General features: G+C 40.2%; 1 protein-coding gene across 1 annotated transcript in view; it reads right to left on the reverse strand.

The window, feature by feature from the left end:
• Positions 1–274: 274 nt before the first annotated feature.
• Positions 275–16,441, reverse strand: part of MTFMT (mitochondrial methionyl-tRNA formyltransferase) — a 28,962-nt gene continuing 12,795 nt past the window's right edge. The window contains exons 6-9 of the mRNA XM_050796007.1: positions 14,620–14,711; positions 4,008–4,086; positions 2,750–2,832; positions 275–1,019 (exon numbers count right to left, since the gene is read on the reverse strand). Of these exons, the coding sequence (XP_050651964.1) occupies positions 822–1,019; positions 2,750–2,832; positions 4,008–4,086; positions 14,620–14,711 (452 nt within the window). The 3' untranslated portion in view covers positions 275–821. The remainder of the gene's footprint in view (positions 1,020–2,749; positions 2,833–4,007; positions 4,087–14,619; positions 14,712–16,441) is intronic.

The following is a 16,441-nucleotide window of genomic DNA, read 5'->3' on the forward strand; positions in this document are numbered from 1 at the left end:
CAAAAAAAAAAAAAAAAAAAAAAAAAATTAGCTGGGCATGGTGGCGGGCGCCTATAGTCCCAGCTACTCGGGAGGCGAGGCAGGTGAATGGCGTGAACCTGGGAGATGGAGCTTGCAGTGAGCCGAGATTGCGCCACTGCACTACAGCCTGGGCGACAGAATGAGAATCCATCTCAAAACAAAAAACAAAAAACCTCTTCTCAGTATGTATGTATGTGCATACACACACCAGTTAGGGTTGCCCTTGTTCTTAGGGAAAGATAATCTTCTTGAGTTTGGTATCATAAATACAAGTTTTATTTAAACTTTTTTTGTAATTCAAGTAGAAAAAGCTATTTAACTACTGTTACATAAAAAGTAGAAAGTGAGGCAATCCACCTTTTTGACAATAATCTTCTCTTCTTCTAACAGTGCCATCTTCTTTGAAAAGTCCAGTTAATTCCAGGCCGGGCGCGGTGGCTCATGCTTATAATCCTAGCACTTGGGGAGGCTAAGGTGGGCAGATCACAAGGTCAGGAGTTTGAGACCAGCCTGACCGACAAGGTGAAACCCCATCTCTACTAAAAATACAAAAATTAGCTGGATGTGGTGGTGTGTGCCTGTAATCCCAGCTACTCAGGAGGCTGAGGCAGCAGAATTGCTTGAACCTGGGAGGCGGAGGTTGTAGTGAGCTGAGATTGTGCTACTGCATTCCAGCCTGGGCAACAGAGTGAGACACTGTCTCCAAAAAAAAAAAAAAAGAAAGAAAGTCCAGATAATTCCTTGTAAATAAGGTTTTTAATAAATTACAAATACGTAATAGGTTTTTATCCATCTTCTTCCTAACTACTCAATGCATTGTTACATAGTAACAGTTTTGTTCTGCTTCTTTTTGTTGGAAGTCTGAGAGTCTGAAATCTGCATTGGCTTGGTTGAGCTTGGGAATTTTTTTGGTACCAGGGGTGCAAATATCCATTGTAGAAGTCAGTAGCCGTTAATGTTTTCTTGAGCATCACTGATTGAACACCAATCCAACTATCCTAAAGGGCAAAATACAAATAGTGAATAGGCAGGGGTGGTAAAACTAAAAAACCAAGTAAATATTAGTTTATACAATTTTTATCACGGAAACAACCAACCAACAAACCTTTACTAAATGCCTAGCTGCAAATAGCACTATACGAAGTAACATGTAGAATTCTTTGACTCTATTAGGTTGGTGCAAAAGTCATTGCGGTTTTTGCCACCGAAATTACAAGCTTATTACCAAGGAGCGATAACAAATGTATAGTCCTGTATAAATGTATTTAAATACAAAGGGAGCAGAATAAAAGGTATGTAACATGAAATACATATATAGGCCAGGCGTGGTAGCTCATGCCTATAATCCCAGCACTTTGGGAGGCCAAGGCAGGTGGATCACCTGAGGTCAGGAATTCGTGACCAGCCTGACCAACATGGCAAAACTCCGTCTCTACTAAAAATACAAAAATTAGCCAGGCGTGGTGGCAGGTGCCTATAATCCCAGGTACTTGGAAGACTGAGGCAGGAGAATCGCTTGAACCCAGGAGGTGGAGGTTGCAGTGAGCTGAGATCGCGCCACTACACTCCAGCCTGGGCAACTCCATCTCAAAAAAACAAAACAAAACAAAACAAAACAAACAAAAAAACCCCATATATATAGACCTGGAAAAGGACAGCAAGACATATGCATCCAACACTGTTCCAGAATAAGGTGACGAGAGACAAAGAGAGGTTGATGGAGTTTTGTATTCACAGTCTGTAGGTCAATCTATCACACATTTTAAACCTTTTTTTTTTTTTTTTTTTTTTTTTTTTTGTGACGGAGTTTTGCTCTTATTGCCTAGGCTAGAGGGCGGTGGCGTGATCTCGGCTCACTACAACCTCCGCCTCCCGGGTTCAAGCGATTCTCCTGCCTAAGCCTCCCAAGTAGCTGGGATTACAGGCATCTGTCACCACACCTGGTTAATTTTTGTATTTTTAGTAGAGATGGGATTTCTCCATGTTGGTCAGGCTGGTCTCGAACTGCCGACCTCAGGTCATCCACCCATCTCAGCCTCTCAAAGTGCTAGATTTCTGGTGTGAGCCACCGTGGCCAGCTAAACCTCTTCTTAAGTATGAAATATCTCACATGAACACCATATGATGCAAAATACCTAGGAAATGGAAGGAATATAGAACACTTCTCAGAACACACCATGGTCTTATAAAACAATAATGATTCCAAAGTTATTTTAAATAGTTCAGAAATCTCCTCTTTACTACTGTTAAGTAGTAAAAGCAAGTAGGATCCCTGTCCTGTAGTAGTTCAGCCAAATATTTTAATATGACTATCTCTTATGTTACCAAGCACAAGAGCTGTTAATTAAATTGGGCTACTAAAAATACACGGGTTCTTTATTGAAGAAAGCCTTGGCAAAGCCGGGCGCGGTCTCAAGCCTTATTGAACACGGTCTTCTTTCTTTGATTGGGAGTAATAATACTGCATGCCTTGACAGAGCAACTCCGTCTCAAAAAAAAAAAAAAAAAAAAAAAAAAAAAAAAAAAAAAAAAAAAAAAAAATGCCTTGGCAAAACTTCATCACTTTCAAAAAATTATGCTAGAGACTTCACTATTTCTTGAGAAAATTAAATGGTCTCTTGACCAAATCTGATGGACAGGTAGTTAAGTTCCAACTAAAAATAATAAATGATACAGACTATAAACACAGTAAAACAACTATGATAACTTGAAACTATGGAAAACATACCTTGCAATAAACCAACAGTATTTGTGACTGTTTGTGGTATATTACTGATCCTGGAATAAGAGCCTGTCTCGTTAATTTTGGGTCTGAAGAATGGAAAAAAGAAAAGATATATAAGAGAGAAAAGCAATTATGCAACTTCATAGTACTTCTTAAAAATCAAAAAAACATCTTGGGAGGCAGTACTGATACCGGAGAGAACACATTTGCTGATGATGCTGACTTTGTAAATCAAAACTTACAAGGAAGCCACAGTGCTCTCTGTACATCAGAAACCCAAAGGAAAGCTGCCTATGAACATACAAAGCTGTAATTCCTTTACCCAGTGACCACCTAAAATGCTGAATCTGCAAGTTTTGTGTTAGCACTTTGGTGAAATAACTAGCCAACGGGGGAAATACACGGGATGTTTAGGATTTAATCTGGCCCTTTCATCCCTGCCCAAACAAATCCTAATTCCTAGGTTCCTGGGGAACGCCAACTACCTCTAAATTAAACCACCTTCCTCTGTGGCTCACATTCCTTCTGTCCACCATATTGGGAGGGTGCTGATGGGCCTTAGAATGGACCTGTGGCGTGATGTATGAATACACTCTGGCCTAGATTTTCACTGAGCTGCCCAGATATTTTCATTATAATATTCACCAGAATGAAACTAATCAAGTCATTCTGCACTCTCTGAAAACCTTAAGGCAGGAAATCACAGAGCTTAAAATGGGATGGGAACACTGCTCTGCCTACTCCCCAGGTTCTTGTAATGAATTTTTTTTTTTTTTTTAATGGAGTTTCACTTGTTGCCCAGGTTGGAGTGCAATGGCACAGTCTTGGTTCACTGAAACCTCTGCCTCCCAGGTTCAAGTGACTCTCCTGCCTCAGCCTCCCAAGTAGCTGGGATTACAGGCATGCGCCACCATGCCCAGCTAAATTTTTGTGTTTAGTAGAGACGGGGCTTCACCATGTTGGTCAGGCTAGTCTTGAACTCTTGACCTCAGGTGATCCACCCGCCTTGGCCTCCCAAAGTGCTGGAATTATAGGTGTGAGTCCACCGTACCTGGCCAGTTCTTGTAATGATTAAATGAGAAAATACATGAGAATGAGTGTTGCAAAGACAATAAGTGAATGAAAAGTATTATCATTACTGAACTGAAACAAACTAAAAGAATTCTTATTTTTAGTAATTGTGACATATGATAAAACAGACATATTTCCAGACAGACTACAGTGAAAACAGTTTCCACGTTAGCTATTCAAAAGTTAGTACCAGCAAGGACTGAACTGTTAACTTCTACCAAATCCAGAAGTTTAATGGTATTCCCCATCCAGAGCGTCTGCAATGGAATCTGCAAGTAAAATTAAAGAAGGTATGACAACGGAATACACTCAACTCCCAGACACTTTTCAACTACTATTTTGTGTTAATCTGGACTTTTCCTGCAATTAGAGGAATTGGGAACTCAGTCACTAAGTTTCATGGAACAGACCACAAACATGACTCTCTATCTCAGTGTTTCCAGGATTTATAAGATCTTAAATGTTACTTTTAAATCAATGTTTATATCTAATATACTAATATTTCCAATTAAAAATGTATTATCCTTATAAAAAATGCAAGCATTACATCAATTATGTTAAAAGATTTTAGAAAATGATAGTATTCTGTATTTATTCCCATCTCTATTAACGACTATTAAGTTTGATGTGCATTTCCCTGTATTTTTTTCTACAAATATTATTATAAAAATGTAGAACACACTGATAGAGACAGGAGACAGTCAAATGCCACCCAGGTCATTATGCACAGGGGGCTTGCCTAAACATGTCCATGGTGAAAAATTCTGTCCCTTAACACATGTGCAGTAAAGGAAATAAATCAGCGTGGCGTGGCTCAGACTAAGAGCCCGCATGAGCACTGGAAGAATGGGGGTGGAGCCACCAGGAATTTGTGCCTCATGTGGGGGAAGAGCCTGGCCTCTTCAGCTCCTGTGTGGTAGCCTGGTATTCAATCTGTGGGGTGGAAGCCTGTTGGCAGGATCCCCTTTTTTCGCTGAGAGCTTTCTTTTAATAAATTCCTCTCTCCTCACCTTTCAGTGTGTCCACATGCCTAATTTTTCCTGGTTGTGAGACAAGAACCCAGATTTTAGCTGAGTTAAGGAGCAAAAAGTCCTGCATCAATACTGTTTTACAAGGACTTTTGTTATTTGACCATAAAGCATTGATGTTTCATCAGTACACACTTATTTATTTCATTCTCTCTGCTGCACAGTAACCCATTTTATGAATACATAATTTATGCAACAACTATCTTTATGAGAGATATTTCAGTTATTTTCAATTTATTGCTATTTATAACACTATAAACTAGGGTAATAGCCTTGTAGATATATCTTTGAGCACTTATATATTTCTGGATAATAGTTTTGGGGTTGTTTGTTTTTAAAGTGGAATGCCTGGGTTAAATAGCATCAACATTTTATTGCTAAATTGCCTAGATAAGTGAGAAAAAAATATGATAATCTCTCGCTGTTTATTATTAGTGAAGCTGAGGAGCTGTCCATGTATTTATGTGCACTTTTATTTCTCTGTAACCTGCCTATTTATGCCCTGGTTAAAACTGGGATGGTTATCTCATTAATTTCCTAAATATAGAAAATATTTAACTCTTATATGTATTGTGAATATTTTCCTCAGTTTGTTGACTTTTAATCTTGGGGACAGCCATTTTCTCCATGCATAAGTTTTTTATTTTCATATAGTCTTTTATCTCATGACTTTGATGGTTCATATCATACTTAAAAAGGCTTACTCCACACTTTAAGATTATTAAATATTGTCAAATTATGCAGTTGTGCTTTTTTCTAGTCCTTGTGATTTTATTTTTATATTTAAATCCTTGATCCATCTATATTTTGATTTTTTTATTAAGGTAAAAAACGCGTAAGAAAAATCTACTCAGTTAACAAATTGTAAATATACCATATGGTATTGTTAACTACATATGCATTGTTATAATATAGCAGTTACTATGATTTTATTTCATTTTTTATTTTTTTGAGACAGAGTCTTGCTCTGTCGCCCAGGCTGGAGTGCAGTGGCGCGATCTCAGCTCACTGCAAGCTCCGCCTCCTGGGTTTACACCATTCTCCTGCCTCAGCCTCCTGAGTAACTGGGACTACAGGCACCTGCCACCTCGCCCAGCTAGTTTTTTGTATTTTTTAGTAGAGACGGGGTTTCACCGTGTTAGCCAGGATGGTCTCGATCTTCTGACCTTGTGAACCGCCTGTCTCGGCCTCCCAAAGTGCTGGGATTACAGGCTTGAGCCACCGCGCCCGGCCTACTATGATTTTAAATGATAGGATTTGAGGGTTTCCCCCACCAATGGTTGGACAGTTATCCCAATGCTATTTACTAGATAATCCATCTTACCCCTCCCTCCCTTTATCATGTAACACATTTCCAACATACCTGAGATCCTAGAACCTGATTTAAATATATTAATAAAATTTAACACACACCAGGAAATAAGTTCTCTCAAATTTCTGATTTGAATGCATTTATTTCCAGACTGTAGTTCAATCCTCTATTTCATAGATGAAGAGAGTGAGGCTCAGAGAAATGCAGCTGTTTTCCCAAGGTTGGACCCAGCTAGTTAGTAGCAAAGCCAGGATTGGCTCCTGTTTTCTGATTCTCAGCACAGTGCTCTTTTTATGACATCCCTTAAAGAGGGTATTTAACTTTGAGAAGAGTTAGGTTGTTGTAATAATTTGAACATTAAATCAAATAAGTAAATGAACTTGAAGAACAGGTTCATAACCGTATCTATGTCATATCCTCTTCTATAACTTGCTGGCTCACTTCTCTTTTGCCTGCTTCAATAAAAGTTCTGAAACAATTTTCATATGTGCAATATTTTTCTTTTAAATAACTCAAAATATTTTTGAAACATGCTTACTGACTAAAAAAAGATTTCCATTTACTGAGAGTAATAAACATGCTAGGTACATACTCAGAATATAGTCTTGTTCTTGAGGAGGTAAAGCTCACCTTATCAACAGAGCATTGTAGAAAGGAAAGGGATGGTAAGAATATAATCATTTTGGTGTCTGCCATCATTACTGCCAAAATAGTATGTTTGCATGAATTTACATTCACCTAGTTTATTTCCTTTGATCTTGACAGTTGGGTACATGGTCATTAACCCCACTTTAGAGGTAAAAAAAGCAGAAGCTCAAAGACAAGGGCCTTCCTCTTGGTTAGTAAAGGGCAGCTCTAGGAACAAAACCCCACCTTCTGGCTCAGTCTTTTATAGCACAAAGCTTTTCTCCATGTACAGTGAAGATAAACTGCAGAGAGTAAGAATCACCATGTAGTAAGTTACAGGTGCCAAGAGATTTCAAGCTACTGGCCTAAACTGCATCTCAGGAAGTTGTCTACTTGATATCTCCATATGAATGTCTCCTAACTTAACATATGTCAAACTTAACATTGCCAAAACTATTGATTTCTCTTCCCAAATTTGTTCCTCCCCAGACATCCTCATCTCAATTAAATGGTTCCACTATTCACCCAGTTTCTCAAGCCAAAAATCGATAAATGATCCTTATTTATCTTGCCCTAATTTCCCAGATTCCACCAGCAAATCCCACTGACTCTATCTCCAAGCATAGTCTGGATGTCCACTCCTTTCTATCCACTATTATCATTGTTCCAAACTGCCATCATCTGTCATCTGGCTATAGTTGCAGCAGCTTCTTCTTCTCTTTTTTTTTTTTTTAGACAGGATCTTGCTCTATGGCCCAGGCTGGAGTACAGTGATGGAATCACAGCTCACCGCAGCCTCAACCTCTCAGGGTCAAGTGATCCTCCTACCTCAGCCACCCGAGTAGCTGGGACTATAGGTGCATCCCACGATACCCAGCTAATTTTTGTATATTGTGTAAGAGACAGGGTTTCACCACGTTGCCCAGACTGGTCTGGAACTCCAGGGCTCAAGCGATTCACTCTTTTTGGCCTCCCAAAGTGCTGGTATTACAGGTATAAGCCACCATGCCCAACCAGTTCCCTAACTGACCTTCACTCCACTCTCTAGCAGCAGCCAGGGCAAACTTTTAATAATGTACATACCTAATCCTATTACTCCCCTGCCATGGCCCTCTGATGTCATCCCATTGCACATCAATCCTACCTACTCAATCTTGCTTCTCACCTCACCTTAGCTACTCTCCATCTTGCCAGCTATACTCCAGCCACACCAGCCTCATTTCTGTCCCTCAAACATATCCAACTCTTTTCCATCTTGGGTTGTTTTTTTTTGACAGCTTTATTGAGATGTAATTCACATACCAGAAAACTCACCCTTTTGAAGCTTCCAAATCAGTGGTTTTTAGTAGACTCAGAGTCGTTCAACCAATGCCACTCGTTTTTTTCTTGACTAATTTTTAGAACATTTTCATCACCCATCTTCCCCACAAAAAACACACACTTATTATCAGAAACCTCCCATTATCCTCTCTCCTCCAGCCTGTGGATTTGCCTGTTTTAGACATTTCATATAAATGGAATAATAAAATATGTAGTCTGTTGTGAAATAGTTTTTTCCCTTAGCATAGTGTTTTTCAGGTTCATCCATGTCATAGCATGTGATTATGGTTATGGCTGAGTATTAATAATATTCCGTTGTATGGCTATACCACATTTTATTTATGCATCCATCAGTTGGATATTTGGGTTGTTTTCACTTTTTGGCTATTCTGAATAATGCTGCTATGAAGATTCAGGTACACATTTTTGTGTGAGCATAATGTTTCCAATTCTCTTAAGTATAAACCTAGGAATGGAAATGCTGGGTCATAAGATAATTTTGTGTTTAACTTTTTGAGGAACTGTCAAATTGTTTTCTACACAGGTTGCACCATTTTTAGAGGTAAACATGGTACCACGAATGTATGAAGTTTCCAAATTTCTCTGCATCCTTGCCAACACTAGTTTTTGTCTGTTTTTTGAATTATAGCCATCCTAATGGGTATGAAATGGTATCTCATTGTGGTTCTGATTTGCATATCCCTAAAGACTGATGAAGTTGATAATCTTTTATGTGCTTATTGGCCATTCATATTATGTATCTGCTTGAAAGAAATGTCTACTCAGGGCCCAAGGCAGTGGCTCATGCCTGTAATCCCAGCACTTAGGGAGGCCGAGGTGGATCACCTGAGGATAGGAGTTCGAGACCAGCCAGGCCAACATGGTGAAACCCCGTCTCTACTAAAAGTACAAAAATTAGCCGGGCGTGGTGGCGCATGCCTATAATCCCAGCTACTCGGGAGGCTGAGGCAGGAGAATCGCTTGAACCCAGGAGGCCGAAGTTGCAATGAGCCAAGGTCGCGCCACTGCACTCCAGCCTGGGCAACAAGAGCACAATTCCATCTCAAAAATAAACAAAAAAGAAATGTCTACTCAGTCTTTTTGGCCATTTTTAATTGGGTTATTTGTCGTTTTACTGCAGAGTTGTTGTAAGAGTTCTTTACTCTAGATATTAGGTCCTTATCAGTTATAGGATTTGCAAATATTCCCTCCCATTCTGTAAGCTGTCTTTTTTTTTTTTTTTTTTTTTTTTTTGAGACAGGGTCTCACTTTGTCACCCAGGATGAAACACAGTGGTGCAATCACAGCTCACTGCAGCCTCAACCTCCCTGGCTCAAGTGCATCCTTCCATTTCAGCCTCCCAAGTAGCTAGGACCACAGGTGTGCACCATGATGCCCAGCTAATTTTTTACTTTTTGTAATGATGGGGGCTTACTACATTGCCCAGTCTGGTCTCAAACTCTTGGGCTCAAGCAATCCTCCTGTCTCAGCCTCCCAAAGTGCTGGGATTATAGGTATGAGCCACTATGCCTGGCCTGTCTTTTTTACTTTGTTGATAGTGTCCTTTGAAGCACAACTCTTTTTAATTTTGATGAAGCCCAATTTCTCTATTTTTAGTCTGATTTCTTATGCTTCATGGCATCATATCTAAGAAACCACTGCCTAATTCAAGATCATGAATATTTACACCTATATTTTCTTCTAAGAGTTTTCTAGTTTTAGCTATTCATTTAGCTTCTTTAACTTTTACATATGATGTGACATAGGGTCCAAATTCATTCATTTGATTGTGGACATCCAGTTGTCCCAGCACCATTTATTGAGAATACTATTCTTTCTCCATTTGATTGTCTTGGCACTCTGGTCAAAAAAAAAAAAAAAAAAAAAAAAAAAATCAATTGTCCATAAATGTATGGGTTTATTCCTAGACTTTAAAAAAAATTTGAGGCTGGGCGCAGTGGCTCAAGTCTGTAATCCCAGCACTTTGGGAAGCCGAGACGGGCGGATCACGAGGTCAGGAGATCGAGACCATCCTGGCTAACACGGTGAAATCCCGTCTCTACTAAAAAATACAAAAAAAAAACTAGCTGGGCGAGGTGGCTACTCGGGAGGCTGAGGCAGGAGAATGGCGTAAACCTGGGAGGCGGAGCTTGCAGTGAGCTGAGATCCGGCCACTGCACTCCAGCCCGGGCGACAGAGCAAGACTCTGTCTCAGAAAAAAAAAAAAAATTTGAGACAGAGTCTCACTCTGTCACCTAGGCTGGAGTGCAGTGGTGTGATCTCCACCTCCCAGGTTCAAGCGATTCTTGTGCCTCAGACTCCTGAGTAGCTGGGACTACAAGCGTATGCCACCACATCTGGCTGGCTAATTTTTGTAAATATTTTTAGTAGAGATGAGGTTTCACCATGTTGGCCAAGCTGGTCTCAAACTCCTGACCTCAAGTGATCCACCTGCCTCAGCCTCCCAAAGTGCTGGGATTACAGGCATGAGCCATCATGCCTGGCCTATTTCTAGACCCTTAATTCCATTCCAATGAACTATAGACAGTTCCATACTATCTTGGTTACGGCAGTTTTGCAGCAAGTTTTGAAACTGAGAACTATGAGTCCTCCAATTTTGTTAGTTTTGGTTATTCTGGGCCCCTTGCAATTCCGTATACATTTTAGGAGCAGCTTGTCAATTTGTACAAAGAAGCCAATTGGGATTTTTTTTAGGAATTGTGTTGAATCTGTACATCAATTTGGGGAGTGGAGACATCTTAACAATACTAAGTTTATCCAATCAATGAATACGGGGGTCTTTCCATTTACTTGGGTCTTCTTTACTGTTTATTAGCTCTAAAAGTTTTTTGGGAAATTCTTCATGATTTTTTTATATGCAAGATTATATCATCTACAAATAGAGGCAGATTTACTTCTTCTTTTCCAACCTTTCGTTTGGTTGCCTTTCGTTTCTTTTTTCTTGTCTAATTGCCCCAACAGAACAAAGTTAAATAGAAGACATTTAACTTTGAGAGAGCAGACATCTTTATCTTCTTTGTGATCTTAAGGGAAAGGCTTTGTCTTTCTTCTATTTTCTTTCTTTCTTTTTTTTTTTTCTTTAAGAGACAAAGTCTGGCTATATTGTCCAGGCTGGTCTCTAACTCCTGGCCTCAAGCAATCCTCCTGCTCAGCCTCCAAAATACCTGGGACTACAAGCATCCACCACTGTGCTTGGCTTCTTTTATTAAGTATGATGTTAGTTATAGGGTCTTCATAGATGTCCTTTATCAAGTTGAGGAAATGCTCTTCTATTTATTATTGAGGTTTTTTAAAAAATGTGTTGGATTTTGTCAAATGCTTTTCTGCATCTATTGAGACAGTAATGTAGCTTTTGTCCTTTATTCTACTAATATGATATGTTACATTGACTGATTTTCATGTTGAACCAATCTTGCATTCCTGGGATAAATCCCACTTGGGGCAGGGTGTGATGGCTCACACCTGTAATCCCAGCACTTTGGGAGGCTGAGGTGGGCGGATCACTCCAGTTCAGGAGTTTGAGACCAGCCTGGCCAACATGGTGAAACCCCATCTCTACTAAAAATACAAAAAAATGAGCTGAGCATGGTGCTGCATGCCTGTAGTCCCAGCTACTCAGGAGGCTGAGGCAGGATAATTGCTTGAGCCGAGAAGGCAGAGGTTGCAGTGAGTTCAAACTGCACAATTAACACTCCAGCCTAGGCGACAGGGCGAGATACCATCTCAAAAAAAAAAAAAAATTCCACTTTGTCATCGTGTATAATCCTTTTTTATATGTTGCTGGATTCGGTTTGCTACTCTGTGGAGGACTTGTGCATCTATATTCAGGGATATCAATCTGTAGTTTTCTTTTCTTGTGATTCTTTATTTGGGTTAGCCCACCTTGGGTTTTTTGTACTAGCTGTTCCTCTGCCTGGAATGCTCTTCTCTGATCTAGGCATGGCTGGCTCTTTATTGTCTTTCAGATCTCAGCTTAAATGTCAGAGAGAGGCTTTCCCCATCACCAATCTAAAATAACCTCCAGTTATTCTATCACATGATCCTATTTTTATTTTCATCAAGGAATTCATCACACCATTTGATTTTTTTTTTTGAGACAGAGTTTTGCTCTTGTTGCCCAGGCTGGAGTGCAATGTGCGATCTCGGCTCACCATAACCTCCACCTCCTGGGTTCAAGCAATTCTCCTGCCTCAGCCTCCCAAGTAGCTGGGATTACAGGCATGTGCCACTTGGCCTGGCTAATTTTTTTGTATTTTTAGTACAGACAGGGTTTCTCCATGTTGGTCAGGCTGGTCTCGAACTCCTGACCTCAGGTGATCCGCCTGCCTTGGCCTGCCAAAGTGTTGAGATTACAGGTGTGAGCCACCGTGCCCGGTCTTTTTTTCTTTCCTTTTGAGACAGAGTCTTGCTCTGTTGCCCAGGCTGGAGTGCAGTGGCATGATCTCGGCTCACAGCAACCTCTGCCTCCTAGGTTCAAGCAATTCTCCTCCCTCAGCCTTCCCAGTAGCTGGGATTATAGGCACATGCCACTACACCCAGCTAATTATTTTGCATGTTTTTAGTACAGACAGGGTTTCATCATGTTGGTCAGGCTGGTCTCAAACTCCTGACCTCAGATGATGCATCTGCCTCAGCCTCCCAAAGTGCTGGGATTACAGGCATGAGCCACCATGCCTGGCCTGATTTTTTTTTTTTTTTTTTTGCTTATTTGTTGTCTGTCCTCCCACACCACCTGTATCTATAATACCTAGTACATTGCTTGACACATAATAGGCCTTCAATAAATATTTTGTTTAATGAACGAATGAATAATAGCAGCTATCATTTAATGAGTACCTATTGTGTGCCAGATACTGTACAAGATACTGTAAATACATTATACCAGCCCTGATATTCCAATGAACAAACTAAAGCTCGGAGGTTAAATAACTTTCCTGAGTCTACAAAGTTAGGAAGTAGCAGAGTCAAGATGGAACCCAGCTCTGTCTGGCCCTATAGTCCTTGTTTCCTGATGCCACTCTGTGGCAGCAGGAAAATGATAGGATTTGAAGTAAGACAGATCTCGTTCAAAACCTGACACTGACTTTCATTAACTAGCAACACGACATTGAGTAACACTTAATAACAATTCATCATCTACTTTAAGCCTCAATTTCTTCAACTTTAAAATGGGATGATAGGCCGGGCGCGGTGGCTCAAGCTGTAATCCCAGCACTTTGGGAGGCCGAATTTAGCATGCGGATATCACAAGGTCAGGAGATCGAGACCCACAGTGAAACCCCGTCTCTACTAAAAACCAAAAAATTAGCCAGGCGCGTGGCTCATGCCTGTAACCCTAGCTACTCAGGAGGCTGAGGCAGAAGAATGGCGTGAACCCAGGAGGCGGAGCTTGCAGTGAGCCGAGATCACGCCACTGCACTCCAGCCTGGGCAACAGGCGTGAGACTCTGTCTCAAAAAAAAAAAAAAAAAAAAAAAAAAAAAAGGGATGATAATAACTATAACATAAGTCTGTGATCCTCCTTATTGAAGAATTTAGCATGCTATAGATATCCAATGGTCGTTCCCCATTTTACCCAACATTAATAACAGAGATGGTCCATTAAAAACCACACACTTGGCCAGGCACAGTGGCTCATGCCTGTAACCCCAGCACTTTGGGAGGCCGAGGAGAGCAGATCACTTGAGTTCAGGAGTTCAAGACCAGCCTGGGCAACATGGCAAAACCCCGTCTCTACAAAAAAATACAAATTTAGCCAGGTGTGGGGGTGTGCGCCTGTGGTTGCAGCTACTCAGGGGCTGTCACAGGAGGCTCACTTGAGCCTGGGAGGCAGAGGTGGCAGTGAGCCAAGGTTTCGCCACTGTACTCCAGGCCTGGGTGACAGAGCCAGACCCTGTCTCAAAAAATAAAACAAAACACAAACACACACACACACACGGTAAGCCCAGTGTTCTTATAACACAAGTAGCTATTGAAATGAAAGGAAAAAACCCCACAAATTTATCAATGAACTGAGAATTTAACTCAGACATTTGAACAAACAGTTATATTACTACACTTGGTGTACCATATGTAGAAATCAATGATTTAACAATCTGATTGTAAAACATTGGCCAAAGGCAGAAAGACATATTGGAAAAAACACAGGATTAGGAGTGAGAAGATTTAAGTTCATTATTTAGTGACTGGACATTCCTGTTAGTAATCTCATTTTCTTTCCCCTCACCTATGAAGTAGGATAGTAAAACCTGGTTATGTGAAACTGCAATATACATATATTTAAAAGTGCTTTGTGAATTCTAAGGTCTCTATAAACACTTTAAACAGTTGAAAGAATTTTTAAGAATAAATTTCATGTTTCCTAGGTTTTGTTCCTAAGATAAACCTTTTATTTGGGATACATTTGGGATTATTCCTAAATAAAAATATTTAGAAAGCAAATTACACACATAGAAAACCAACTAGGCAAAACTGCAACCTGACTTCCCAACTTACTATATTTCCAATGGCACGGTAAAGTCTGAATATTTGTTCTGAAGTTTGTTCCTCCCATTTTACACAACTGGTACCAGCAGAAATCTTAGGGGCTACAAGATAAAGCCAAGAGCAAAAATGAACATCAGGGTCAATGTCCATGAATTGATAGCTATTGATACTAAGTAAGAGATACCAGAGAATTCATTCTAATCTCTCGACTTTTCTATATGTTCAAAATTTTCCATATATCAAGTAAAAATAATACATAAATAATCACATAAATACTAAAAGAAAACATGGGTGAACTTCTTCACATCCTGGGAGTAGAAAATACCCTTCTAACTATGAAATGAGACTAAACTTTTTTTTTTGAGACAGGGTTTTGCTGTTACCCAGGCTGGAGTGCAGTGGCATGATCTCAGCTCACTGCAACCTCCACCTCCCAGGCTCAAGAGATTCTCTCTCAGCCTCTCGAGTAGCTGGGACTACAGGCATGCACTACCATGCCTGGCTAATTTTTTGTATTTTTAGTAGAGAAGGGGTTTCGCCATGTTTGCCAGGCTGGTCTTGAACTCCTAACCTTAAGTGATCCACCTGCCTCATCCTCCCAAAGTGCTAGGATTAGATGCGTGAGCTACCATGCCTAGCCAAAATAAACTTTTTTTTTTAATGAGACAAAAAGAAATGCCATAAGTTAAATCAAAAAACAAATGACAAACCGAATTTGCAAATTATCTCAGAGAGGACTAATCTCTCTATTATGAAATATAAGTACTCAAAAAACGGAAAAGAAAAAGACCAAAATGTTGATAGGAAAATGGGCAAAAGATATAACACTACCCAGAAAAAAGAAATGCAAATAGTTCTTAAATATATGAAAAGATCTTCAACATTACTGACAAGAATAAGGTACATTAAAACTACTCCGCGGTGGCTTTAGCCTGTAATCCCAGCACTATGGGAGGCCGAGTGGGCGGATCACGAGGTCAGGAGATCGAGACCATCCTGGCTAAACGGTAGCAAACCCCGTCTTGGACTAAAAAATACCCACCAAAAACTAGCATCGGTTGGGTGGCGGGATATAGTCCCAGCATAACTTCGGAGGCTGAGGCCATCATAAAAAAACAGGAGAAGGCGTGAACCCTTTGGGAGGCGGAAGCTTGCAGATGAGCTGAGATCCGGCCACTGCACTCCAGCCTGGGCGACAACAGCGAGAACTCCGTCTCTCAAAAAAAAAAAAAAAAAAAAAAAAAGAATAAGGTACATGTAAAACTACTCCATGTAGTTTTACTATACTATTACAAATGACTATGTGCATGGTATCTTCCTAATCTTACTAGTACTATTATTTGAAATAGCAAAAGATTGGAAATAACCCAAATGCCCACCAATCAGACATCTGTTGGGTAAATTATGATATATTTAAATAACTGAGAACTATGCCATCATAAAAAAACAAAAAGGAGGCCAGGCATGCCTTTGGGAGGTCAAGGCAGGAGGATGGCTTGAGTCTAGGAGTTCAAGACCAACCTGAGCAAAACAGTTAGAACTTGTTATTGCAAAAGGAAACACTGGAAACTAAATTAGCCAGGCATGGTGGAATGTACCTGCAGTCCCAGCTACTCGGGAGGCTGAGGTGGGAGGACTGCTTGAGACTGGGAGTTTGAGACTGCAGTAAGCCATGACCACACTTCTTTTTTCCAGCCTAGGTTTTTTTTTTTTTTGAGACGGATCTAAAAAAAAGCAAGCAAGAAAGTGCAGTGGCGCGATCTCTTCTTACTGCAAGCTCCGCCTCCTGGGTAGTCGCCAAGATACACTATTAAGTGAAAAAACAAAGGCA

This window comes from Macaca thibetana, chromosome 7, assembly GCF_024542745.1.
Source record: "Macaca thibetana thibetana isolate TM-01 chromosome 7, ASM2454274v1, whole genome shotgun sequence".
Lineage (NCBI taxonomy): Eukaryota > Metazoa > Chordata > Mammalia > Primates > Cercopithecidae > Macaca > Macaca thibetana.